Source organism: Dipodomys spectabilis, unplaced genomic scaffold (genome assembly GCF_019054845.1).
Source record: "Dipodomys spectabilis isolate Male_0828 unplaced genomic scaffold, ASM1905484v1 ptg000512l, whole genome shotgun sequence".
Taxonomy (NCBI): domain Eukaryota; kingdom Metazoa; phylum Chordata; class Mammalia; order Rodentia; family Heteromyidae; genus Dipodomys; species Dipodomys spectabilis.
In genome coordinates this window covers 1630578-1642948 of record NW_024871189.1, presented here as the reverse complement: position 1 = coordinate 1642948, position 12371 = coordinate 1630578, and the positions used below count along the sequence as shown (strand labels likewise).

At 57.6% G+C, this 12371-nt stretch overlaps 1 protein-coding gene and 1 pseudogene across 1 annotated transcript in view; one reads left to right on the top strand and one right to left on the bottom strand.

The window, feature by feature from the left end:
• Aspscr1 (ASPSCR1 tether for SLC2A4, UBX domain containing) overlaps positions 1–4249 on the bottom strand; it is a 42490-nt gene extending 38241 nt beyond the window's left edge. Inside the window, exons 1-2 of the mRNA XM_042670029.1 lie at positions 4045–4249; positions 3370–3425 (exon numbers count right to left, since the gene is read on the bottom strand). Of these exons, the coding sequence (XP_042525963.1) occupies positions 3370–3425; positions 4045–4146 (158 nt within the window). The 5' untranslated portion in view covers positions 4147–4249. The remainder of the gene's footprint in view (positions 1–3369; positions 3426–4044) is intronic.
• On the top strand, positions 2252–2753 carry LOC122099406 (annotated as a pseudogene).
• Positions 4250–12371: the final 8122 nt, after the last annotated feature.

The following is a 12371-nucleotide window of genomic DNA, read 5'->3' as shown; positions in this document are numbered from 1 at the left end:
TCTATCACTGAGCCACCTTCCCAGCCCCCCACTTCCAGTTTTCTGATGCTTTATTGGAGATAAGAGTCTCAAGGACTTTCCTGCCCATTCTGGCTTTTTTCTGTCAGTCGTGGGGCTTGAATTCTGGGCCTGGGCGCTGTCCCTCAGATCTTCAGCTCAAGGCTAGCACACTACCACTTGAGCCAAAGAACCACTTTCGGCTTTTTCTACTTATATGGCACTAAGGAATCAAACCCAGGGCCTCAAGCATGCAAGGCAAGCACTCTACCACTCTACCACTGAGCCACCTTCCCATGGCCCCAGGGCTGGCTTTGAACCAAAATCCTCAGATCCCAGTCTCCTGAGTAGCTAGAATTACAGAGGTGAGCCACCAGTCCCCAGCTCTTTCTCTGTGTGTGTGTGTGTGCGCGCGCGCGCGCACACACACACACACGCACTAATATTGGGGCTTGTACTCGGGAGCCTTGTATTTTCATCCCCAATAGTTTTTTACTCATGGCTGGTACTCTACCACTTGAGCCACACTTTTGGGGAGTTTCTTTGTCAGTCACAGGACTTCAACTCAGGGCCTGGGTGCTGTCCCTGAGCTCTTTTTGCTCAAGGCTAGCATTCTACCACTTTGAGACATAGCACCACTTCTGGCTTTTGAGTAGTTACTTGGAGGTAAGAGTCTCATGGGGACTTTTCTGCCTGAGCTGACTTCAAACTGTGATCCTCAGAAATCAGGCTCCTAAGTAGCTCAGATTAAAGGTGTGAGTCACTGGTGCTCCACTTCCTAATGGCGTTTTGAAGAATGAGAATGCTGCAACCTTAACAACAATCCTCAGCAAGGCTAGGAACCTGGGAACTGCCACATAAAACGTCCGGTGCCAGCGGAGCGCCAGTGGCTCACGCCTGGAATCCAAGCTATTCAGGAAGCTGAGATCTGAGGATCGCGATTCAAAACCAATGCAGGCAGGAAAGTCCATGAGACTCTTATCTCAAATAAACAACCAGAAAACTGCAAGTGGCGTAGTGGCTCAATGGTAGAACGCTAGCTTTGAGCTAAAGAGCTCAGGGATAGCGCCTAGGCCCAGAGTTCAAGCTTCACAACTGAGAAGAAAAAAAAAATGTCTAGTGCCAAACAGGACAGAAGACCCAAGGAGAACTAAGAGAGACGTAGAAAAGGTTAATACAGTGTGTTTCAGAAGAACTGACTTAACTTGGATTCACTGGCTCAAACAGACATATCGCATGGACCAGACAGGTCAACAGGGAACAGAGAGCGGGCACAGTAACAGGATGCTTGGGGAGAGCCAGTCCAGCAAGATCGTGTGTTCTGAGATTCTCAGATGGCCAAGAGAGGAGGAGGAAAACTGGGGCCACTCAATCCCACCTGGCAATGAACACAAGGCCAAGAGAGCAGGCTCCCTGGGCCTCCGCACTCCTCCACTACTGGTATCCTGATTTCTCTGTCTTCCACTCCTTTAGGATCTGATGGAGGCCCTCTTCAGATCAATGAGCCATCCATGGAATCCCAGGCACCCAGGGCTGCCAGGCTCCATCTAGTTCGCAGGATTTCTCCCTATTTCTCCATGACTAGCTCAATGCCCCCAGAGCACCCTGTCCAGGAACTTATACAACTAAATGCACTAAAACCCTTGGCAGAGTTGCCTCAACAAAGATACACCAGTGCCCTGACCCCAACACCTGTGAATATGGCCTTGCTTGGTACACAGACCTTTGCAAATATAAGTTAAAGATGCTGAGTGAAATCAGACTATCTGGCAGGTACTGAACAAGTAGTTCCCATAGTACAATAAGAGTAGGCCACATGAAAATGAAGGTAAAAACTGAGTGATATAAACTGGGCACCAGTGGCTTACACCTGTAATCTTACCTACTCAGGAGGCTGAGATCTGGGGATCAGGGTTTGAAGCCAGCTCCAGTAAGAAAGTCTATGAGACCCAACCGGCTAGGAGCCAGCCAGTGTTCTACCCCTGCCAGTGTCCTCGCGGGGGCCACCAGGCCTCCAGTCAAGATGAGTGATAAGAGGCTGGGAAGTTGGCTCAGTGGTAGAGCGCTTGCCTTGCATGCCTGAGGCCCTGGGTTCGATTCCTCAGCTCCACATAAGCAAAAAGAAAAAAGCCGGAAGTGGCGCTGTGGCTCAAGTGGTAGAGTGCTAGCCTTGAGCTGAAGAGCTGAGGGGCAGCACCCAGACCCAGAGTTCAGGCCCCACGACCAGACACCCCCCCCCCCAAAAAAAAAAAAGATGAGTGATAAGCCAGACATGTCTGAAGTGGAAAAGTTTGACAGATCAAAACTGAAGAAAACTAATGTTGAGGAAAAAAACTCTTCCTTCAAAGGAAACTATGCAGCAGGAGAAAGAGTGTGATCAAACATCCTAAAATGCAGATTGCCTCTCAAGAGCAAGCTTCAACATCACCTGACATTCTTGCTTAATTTAGGCTTATTTCTTTTTTTTTGTTTGTTTGGTCGGTTGTGGGGCTTGAACTCTGGGCCTGGGCGCTGTCCCTCAGCTCTTCAGCTCAAGGCGAGCACTCTACCACTTGAGCTACAGCACCACTTCCGGTTTTCTGGTGGTTTTATTGGAGATAGGAGTCTCACGGTCTCTCCTGCCCGGGCTGGCTTTGAACCACGATCCTCAGATCTCAGCCTCCTGAGTAGCTAGGATTACAGGTGTGAGCCACCAGCGCCTGGCTAGGCTTATTTCTGTAAAACTCTGTGTTTGTGGAGACTTGAGGCACCTGTAGATGATTTCTCTTCTATATTCCCTAGCTAAGAAGTCCACAGTAGCCAGTGTCCCCTTAAATTTGTTTTTAAAGTGAAATTTCAGAAGGTAGATGACATGCTGTCAGTAATCTCACTATTGATGACCTTTGTGGGTGTGGTCCTTGTGTCCCTTACAGAGTGAGGCAGTTTAACCTACAATGGATGCCTTCTGCTTCATAATACTTTTGTAGTCTCTTGATTTTCATTTACAATAAAGCATTAAAAGTTAAAAAAAAAAAAAAAAAAAAAAAGGAAAGTCTGTAAAACTCTTATCTCCCAATAATGACCAGAAAACCAGAAGTGGACTGTGGCTCCACGTGGTCCAGTGCTAGCCTTAAGCAAAAAAGTGCTCAGGGACAGCGCCAGGCCCTGAGTTCAGGTCCCATGACCAACCAGGGGAAAAAAAGAAAAGGAAAGAAAAAACTCAGCGATACCAACACAAGCCAAGAAGCACCTGAACACCCAGAGCTGGAGGAAGTTCAGAAGGGCTCTCCCCCAGAACATTCCAAGTAAGCCCGAGTCACTCAGAACTGGAAGAGAAGAGGCCGACGCGTCCCAGCCAGACGCGGAGCCCAGGCCGAGTCCCTGAACACTCACTTCAGGTCATATTCACTGGGGTCGAAGTCCTGCCGCCGGCACGTGTCCTCCAGAACCTGGAGACAGAGGACAGTGAGCCCCGCGCGAGCCCCGCACGCCCCGGTCACAAAGGCCAGCGGGTACAGAGCCGGCCGCGGGCTGCCCGCAGGGCCGGGCAGGGCCCTTCCCGGGCACTCCCCCCGCGGCTCCGCCCTTCCTTCCCCGTGCGGAGGGGGCCGGCCTCGGCTGCCGCCTCGGGCCGCAGGCCGCCCGCGCCCGGCCCTCCGCCCTCCCAGGGCCCCACCCCGCCGCGCAGGGCGCCCTCCTCGCAGCGAGGCCGGGCCGGCGGGGCCCGCGGGCCGCGGGCGCCGGGGCTCAGCGCACGGCGGGTCGGGTTCACGCCAGGTCGCGAGCTGCGCGGGGCCGCGCGCGGGGCCCCGCGTGACGAGGCAGCCCTCGCTCCCCCCGCGGGCCGGCGGGCGCGGCCGGGGCCGGCCGGGCGTCGAGGGCCGGGGCGCTCGCGAGGGAGACCCGGCGCCGCCCGCGGGGCCGCGGCCCCCCGAGCCCCGCAGCGGCCGCGCGGCGCCCATTGGCCGGCGCAGGCCCCGCCCCGCCGCCCGCGGCGCCGCCCCGCGGCCCGGGGCCGCCGCCCGCCCGCCCGGCGGCCCGACCCCCGCCCCGGGCCCGCGGTCGCACCTGCAGCAGAACCGTGCTCGGCGTCACCTTCACCGTGTGGCGCCGCCCGTTCGGAGCCAGCACCGACACCGCGGAACCCCCGCCGCCCGCCGGGGCCGCCATCTTCCGCTCACGTGACCCGCGGCCCGCTCGCCTTCAAACTCCTTCAGCCGCAACAGCCGGGTCGCCAAGCCACGCGGCCGCCGGGGCGGGCCCGGCGCACTTCCGGGGCCGCCGAGGCCACGCCCCCGCCGAGGCCACGCCCCTTCCGCGGCGCCGAAACCCACTGTGGGCCGGGGCGCCTCGGGCCGCGGGGCTGGCCGCGAGTCCCAGCCGGGCGCCGCCACCTCCGGGCGCCAGCGGGCTCGGGTCGCCGCCCGGGCCGCGCTCCCGGCCCGCCTCCGGGATCGCCCGCTGAGCCGCGGCTCGCGCGCCTGCCGCCCCGCTCAGGTCCTCGCTCAGCACCCCGCTTCGGGCCTTTAAAATCCTCCTTGCCCGCGCGCACCCCGCACCCCACCGCACCCTGACAGCCGCTCACCCGCACCCCGCACCCCACCGCACCCGGACAGCCGCCCACCCGAACCCCACTGCACCCGGACAGCCGCTCACCCGCACCCCACCGCACCCAGACAGCCGCTCACCCGCACCCCACCGCACCCGGACAGCCGCCCACCCGCACCCTGACAGCCGCTCACCCGCACCGCACCGCACCCCAGCACCCTGACAGCCGCTCACCCGCACCGCACCCCACCGCACCCTGACATCCACTCACCCGCACCCCACCGCACCCTGACAGCCGCTCACCCGCACCCCACCGCACCTGGACAGCCCTGCACCCCACCACACCGCACCCCAGCACCCTGACATCCACTCACCCGCACCCTGACAGCCGCTCACCCGCACCACACCCCAGCACCCTGACAGCCGCTCACCCACACCGCGCATCACCGCACCCGGACAGTCCCGCACCCCAGCACCCTGACAGCCGCTCACCCGCACCCCACCGCACCCGGACAGCCGCTCACCCGCACCCCACCGCACCCGGACAGCCGCTCACCCGCACCCCACCGCACCCGGACAGCCGCTCACCCGCACCCCACCGCACCCGGACAGCCGCTCACCCCCGCACCCCACCGCACCGCACCCCAGCACCCTGACATCCACTCACCCGCACCCTGACAGCCGCTCACCCGCACCCTGACAGCCGCTCACCCGCACCGCACCCCACCGCACCCGGACAGTCCCGCACCCCAGCACCCTGACAGCCGCTCACCCCGCACCCCACCACACCCGGACAGCCGCTCACCCGCACCCTGACAGCCGCTCACCTGCACCGCACCGCACCCCAGCACCCTGACAGCCGCTCACCCGCACCGCACCCCACCGCACCCAGACAGCCCCGCACCCCACCGCACCGCACCCGGACAGCCCCGCACCCGGACAGCCCCGCACCCCACCGCACCGCACCCCAGCACCCTGACATCCACTCACCCGCACCCTGACAGCCGCTCACCCGCACTGCACTGCACCCCAGCACCCTGACAGCCGCTCACCCGCACCGCACCCCATCGCACCCGGACAGTCCCGCACCCCACCGCACCGCACCCCAGCACCCTGACAGCCGCTCACCCCGCCCCGCGTGCCCATCTCCTCTCACTTGGCCTGCTCCCGCGCTGTGCCCCCCGCCCGGGGGGGGGGGGGGGGGGGGGGGGGGGGGGGGGGGGAGGGAAGGCCTGCGCGTGTTCTGGTGGGTGCCTTGAAGCGCCTCTAAGCCTGAAAGTGGGAAGGTGGGCACAGGTGGGCACACCCCAGAACCACTGAGCTCTGCCCGCGGGGCTGTGAGGACTCTCCTGGACACGCCCCACACCAGGAGGGGATTTCTAGGGACCCACCGGAGCCCCAGCAGCGGCCCCAGTCCCTGGAAGGAAATGCCCTCAGCACAGCCGCCATTCGTAGCCAGCCTGGCACACAGGTGCCCTTGGTGGTGGACGGGCTGAACTCTCTTCTGGACACCTGTTCTCCCCCCATGACTCCAGCCATGGCGTGTTGGTCATACCGTGCGTCCTCCATCTGCCATGTTGTCTTGGTGTGTCCTGGCTCCTGGCCAGGGTTCAAGTACACAGAGCCTGGAGGACCATCGGTGTTGCTTAGGCTTCCAACACCTTCCCTGTGTGGGTGCTGCTGATGACACATGACAGCACATCCGTGTCACACTCACATCTGTGTATTGACAAACACCAGCAACTGCACGGAGATGGGACCAATTGGGAAAGCCACAGGACTGCCACTCACCTCCACAGACTGTGGGCTCTGCCCAGCCTGGGCCCTCACAGGGCCACCCACATAGTCTTATCACTAGTGGGTTTGTGGTGACATTTTCAAAGTGTGGGCCTGTTTGCTTCTGACCGTCCTACAGACCACATGCTCCAGGTGATCATGTGGGGCAGCAGCTGCAGGCTGCTCGCCCTGGCGGCAACGACATGAAGTTTGACCCTTTGGTGGCACAGTTGGAGTCAGCCAGGGCACACCATGGTCAAGGTCTCTTGTTCCTTGTGGGGTAAATAAGCCAGGTGTGGGGTAATTCTTTGAGCATGTTTTTCCTATAACCATTTACCCAACAATTTTGGCATCAAATCATGAACGGGTTCATTATTCCTCCTACCTTACCCCACAGGCTGGAAATGGAGCCCAGGACCTCCAGATTGCTGGATAAGCTATCAGTGAGGCCCAGACTGGCCTCAAATTTATTTTTTGCTGGTACTAGAGACTGTTTGCTTGCTTGCTTTTGTTGCATGTGTATGAGGGTTTGTTTTTGTTGTTGTTGTTGTTGTTTGGCAGCCCTGGGGCTCGAACTCAGCCTGGGCACTGTCCCTGAGCTGATTCTGCTCAAGCCTAGCACTCTACCAACTGAGCCACCGCACCACTTTTCCTGTGTACGTGTTACTGAGGAATCAAGTCATCCATGCTAGGCAAGCACTCTACCTCTAAGTCACATTCCTAGTCCCCCTAGTAGTGTTTAACACACGGCCTCTCTACTGTTCATTCAGCTAGAGCCCTACCACTTGCCATACCTTGAGCTAGCTATTTTTTAGCTTTTTCTTTTTCTTTCTTTTTTTTTTTGTCAGTCCTGGGGCTTGAACTCTGGGCCTGGGCACTGTCCCTCAGCTCTTCAGCTCAAGGCAAGTGCTCTACCACTTGAACCACAGCACCACTTCCAGTTTTCTGGTGGTTCATTGGAGATAAGAGTCTCACAAACCAGGCGCAGGTGGTCCAAGCCTGTAATCCTAGCTACTCAGGAGGCTAAAATCTGAGGATCGAGGTTCAAAGCCAGCCTGGGCAGGAAAGACTGTGAGACTCCTATCTCCAATAAACCAGCAGAAAACCAGAAGTGGCGCTGTAGTTCGAGTGGTAGAGTGCTCTCTTTGAGCTGAAGAGCTGAGGGACAGCGCCCAGGTCCAGAGTTCAAGCCCCACAACCGACCAAAAAAAAAAGAATCTCACGGACTTTCCTGCCTGAGCTGGCTTTGAACCTCGATCCTCAGATTTCAGCCTCCTGAGTAGCTAAGATTACAGGCGTGAGCCACTGTCTCTGAACTTTTTCACTCAAGGCTAGCTTTCCAGAACTTTGAGCCACAGTATCACTTTAGTTTTCTGGTGGTTAATTGGCAATAAGAGTCTCAAGATAGCCGGGCACCGGTGGCTCACGCCTGTAATCCTCACTACTCAGGAAGCTGAGATCTGAGGATCACGGTTCAGTTCATAGCCAGCCAAGGCAGGAAAATCCATGAGACTCTTAAACCACTTGAAAACCTGAAGTGTCGCTGTGGCTCAAGTAGTAGAGTGCTGGCCTTGAGCTGAAGAGTGAAGGGACAGTGTTCAAGCCCCATGACCAACCAAAAAAAAAAAAAGTCTCAAGGACTTTCCTGCCTGAACCTCAATCCGCACATCTCAGCCTCTTGAGTAGCTAGGATTACAGAGATGAACCACTGGTGCCCAAGCTTTCAACCAGCTTTTTTTTTTGTTGTTCAGAGACTGAGATTCAAACTTGGTATCTGATGCTTTCACTCATTGGTTAGTGCTCTACCAACTGAGCCACACTGCTCCAACCCCTACAACCCATCTTTGGGTTGGTTGTTTTAGAGACAATCAGACTTTTCTTCTCAGGGCAGCTTTGAACCTTAGCTCTCTGGTTCTCAGCCTCCTGAATATGTATTTTTGTTTGTTTGTTTTTGTCGGTCGTGGGGCCTGAACTCTGGGCCTGGGCGCTGTCCCTCAGCTCTTCAGCTCAAGGCTAGCACTCTACCACTTGAGCCACAGCACCACTTCCAGCTTTTTTTTCCTGCTTATGTGGTGCTGAGGAATGGAACCCAGGGCCTCACGCATGCGGGGCAAGTCCTCTACCACTGAGCCACCTTCCCAGCCCCTGACACTTACAGGCATGACCCAGCAGCACAACACGGGGCTGAGCCCAAAACTTTTTTTTTTCCCCCCCAGTCCTGGACTTAAACTCAGGGCCTGGGCGCTGTCCCTGAGCTGCTTTTGCTCAAGGCTAGTGCTCTACCACTTGAGCTACAGCACCACTTCTGGCTTTTTCTGTATATGTGTTGCTGAGGAATTGAACCCAGGGCTGCATGCATGCTAAGCAGGCACTCTTACCACTAAGCCACATTCCCATTCCCCAAACTTTTGTTGTTGTTGTTGTTGGTCATGGGACTTGAACTCTGGGCCTGGGCGCTGTCCCTCAGCTCTTTAGCTTAAGGCAAATGCTCTACCACTTGAGCCACAGTGTCACTTCCAGTTTTCTGGTGCTTTATTAGAGATAAGAGTCTCACAGACTTTCCTGCCCAGGCTGGCTTTGAACCATGATCCTCAGATTTCAGTCTCCTGAATAGCTAGGATTACAGGCGTGAGCCGCCAGCACCCAGCCCTTTCTTTCTTTTTTATTTTCTTTTTATTTATTTATTTATTTTGTCAGTCATGGGGGCTGAACTCTGGGCCTGGGTGCTGTCCCTCAACTCTTTAGCTCAAGGCTAGAGCCCTACCACTTGAGCCACACCGCCACTTCCAGCTTTTTTCTCCTTATGTAGTAATGAGGAATCGAACCCAGGGTCTCATGCATGGGAGGCAAGCACGCTACCACTGAGCCAACATCCTAGCCTTTCTTTCTTTCTTGGAGGAAGTTTTGACAGTCCCTCTAGCCCAGACTGGCCTCAATCACAATCCTGCCGCTACCTCCTGAGTGCTGAGCTCTCAAGCATACTCCACGGCACCCTACTTCTTTTTATCATTAGATTGTTACCTTTTTTTTTTCCTTGTCAGTTGTGGGGCTCGCACTTGAGGCCTGGATGCTGTCCCTGGGTTCTTTTGCTGAAGACTACTGCTTTACCACTTGGAACCACAACACCACTTCTGGTTTCCTGCTGGTTAATTGGAGATAATCAGGTCATAATTGGTCTGCTGGGGCTGTTTGTCTTTGCAAATATGAGTGAATGTATGTCAGGCGATAAGAGGACTCAGCTGTAGCTCTTCTCACACAGCCGGTGACCGACCTTCCCAGATCATCCTTTGTCTTCATTCCCTGCAGCTCCTCCCCAGCAGGGGAAACACAATGATTCCAATGATTCCCGATGGCTGTTTAGTAGGATGTCTCAGGGCCCGTGGCCAGGCCCACTTGTAAACTGCACACAGTTGAGTTTTGACACCTAGTTGAGAAGCACCCCTGCTCTCCAGACTCTTGCTGGTGCCACAGGCGGGCACTCCTGGGGGAGAGGCTGCACCCTAACTTCATTAAGGGAATCTCATGTCCATGTGGCCACCTGTCAGAATGGCAGGACAGTCAACCCCCTGCGTGAGGAGCCCACTGAGCCTCAGTTTTCCCTCTAACAAACGGATGAGGCTCCCGTAAGACAGCGTGTGAAGAAACACACCTTCCCCAGCTCCAGCTCAGGTTCTCAGCCCCCCAGGCTTCTGTGCTGAGAGCAAATGCGGTAGGTGTGGAGGAGGAGGACAGCCCCAGCAAACCTTCCCGCTGCTCCAGAAGCAGCTGTTCCCAGGATCTGCTTTGAATTAAACACGGCAGGCCCCTTTAAGAGAAGCATCTGTTGCCCCAGGCGGTGCTGAAAGGCTCCCGGTGGTGAGATCTAAGGGTTCCTTTCGGCCTCCCCAGAGGCCACGTGCAGGCCTGCAGGCAGATCACAGGGCTGGGGTCACATGCCCAGCCAGCCTCCCTGGCTGGCAGCCACCTTGCTCTGTAGACCAGGACTGGCAGCCGGATGGCTGGGGTCAGGCCTGCCGTCAGCCCGGCCCCGCTGAGCCTCTGGGAGGAGCAGGCTCCGGGGCCCTGGGTTCCAGCTTGCCTCTGGCCTCCCTGAACTTGAGCTCCACATCTGCCCAGCAAAGCGCAGGACCCACACTGGGAACCTCAGGGGTGCCCCCAAACCGCAAGCAGTCCCAGCACCAGTTGAGGGGAGCCCTTCCCATGCCCACATCTCCCCCCCAGTTTTCCCTCGAGGACCCTTGACCCTCCCCTCCCTGACAGCCCATGTCAGTGCAGACCAACATGCAGCAGACCCTCCGTCCCTCCCCCCGCCCCCAGCAGGCCTCTCCACCAGACAATGAAGTGGGAAAAGGCAGGACTCAGCCACAGTGGGTTGTTGTTGGGGGGGGGCGGTCAAAGATATTCAGGGGTCTGAGGCTGGAGATGCCTAGAGCAGGCCAGGCGGGCAGCATTGGGGGTACAGTGCAGAAGTGGTACTCAGGCTCCTCTACCTCTGTGGGAGGGCACTTAGCCCTGGGCTGCTTCAGTTCTGGGTGAGGAGTAGGGCTCTCTTTCTGTCAGATGGTCCCAAGGCCACTCCCATCAAGAGACCACCTGAGTAACCAGAGCCAGCGCTTCCGGAGTGCCCGCTCCCAGTGTCTGGTCTGCCGGCCGAGGAGCCTGGGGCAGCTCTAGCAGAAGGCTCTGGTCTGACCCTACACCCGGCCATGTTCTCTCCCCTCCTCTGGCCTAGACTGACCACAGGTGGGGCCCATGCTTCTAGCTGACCGGAAGCGGGCCTCCCCAGAACATGCCATGGGGGAGGGGTGGCTTGCAGTTTCTCTGCTCAGTTGGGCCTCAGAGGCCCACAAAGCCACCAAGGTGGCTTTGTGAAGTGAGGTTCCTGAGGCCAGTATACAACAGCTGGTCCCCAGAAGGCTGACACCTGCTGTGAGAGCTCGGCGGCGGGGGGGGGGGGGAGGGGGGGGGGGGGGGGCCCAGGCCCGGACAGACACCAAGTCCTGCCAACCCGCCGGAGGTCTCAAGTACGGCCCTCTTTGGCTATCTGGCCCCTAGCAGCTCTCCTCCCAGCACCTACTGACCAGCCTGGACCACCGCGTGAGCCGCGGCTCTCACTCCCACACGGTCTGTCTTGAGTCTTCATCCCAAGAACTGCACTTCTGACTGCTAAGGTGAGGCCCAGAACTCCCATCGGTTAACTGTGCTCACCTGTAAGTGCATTCCTGGTCCCCCAATTCTCCTCCCAGAACCTCAGCATCAAACTGTGCCCGTCTTGCTCTCGGGGGGCACTGCTCTGAACATGGGGTTTACATTTTGCCAAGCCACCGTGCCACCGGGCAGACACCAGATCTAAGCTCTCGTCACAAAGTGGGCTCAGAGCCAGGCAAAGGCAAAGAGCCAGCGGCCGGTCCCCGCCTGGCAGCGGCGCAGCGGAGGCCCAGACAGAGGGCACACCGCGTGCCCCGGCTGAGGTGTCCAGCTTGCACCTGCGGCCTGGCAGCAAGGCAACTCACAAGCTACCTCCACGTTTACAATTCTTTTTTTTTTTTTTTGTCGGTCGTGGGGCTTGAACTCTGGGCCTGGGCGCTGTCCCTCAGCTCTTCAGCTCAAGGTGAGCGCTCTACCACTTGAGCTACAGCGCCACTTCCGGTTTTCTGGTGGTTTATTGGAGATAGGAGTCTCACGGTCTCTCCTGCCTGGGCTGGCTTTGAACCATGATCCTCAGATCTCAGCCTCCTGAGTAGCTAGGATTACAGGCGTGAGCCACCAGCGCCTGGTCCACGTTTACAATTCTACATGTAGTATGGTCACCATTTGTACAACCATGACCGCAATCCATTTTCTTTTTTTGTGGGTCATGGGGCTTGAACTCTGGGCTTGGGTGCTGTTCCTGCACTCTTCAGCTCAAGGCGAGCGCTCTACCGCTGGAGCCACAACGCCACTTCCAGTTTTCCAGTGGTTTATTGGAGATAAGAGTCTCATGGTCTTTCCTGCCCAGGCTGGCTTTGAACCGCAATCCTCAGATCTCATCCTCCTGAGCCACCAGTGCCTGCTTACAATCCATTTTCAAC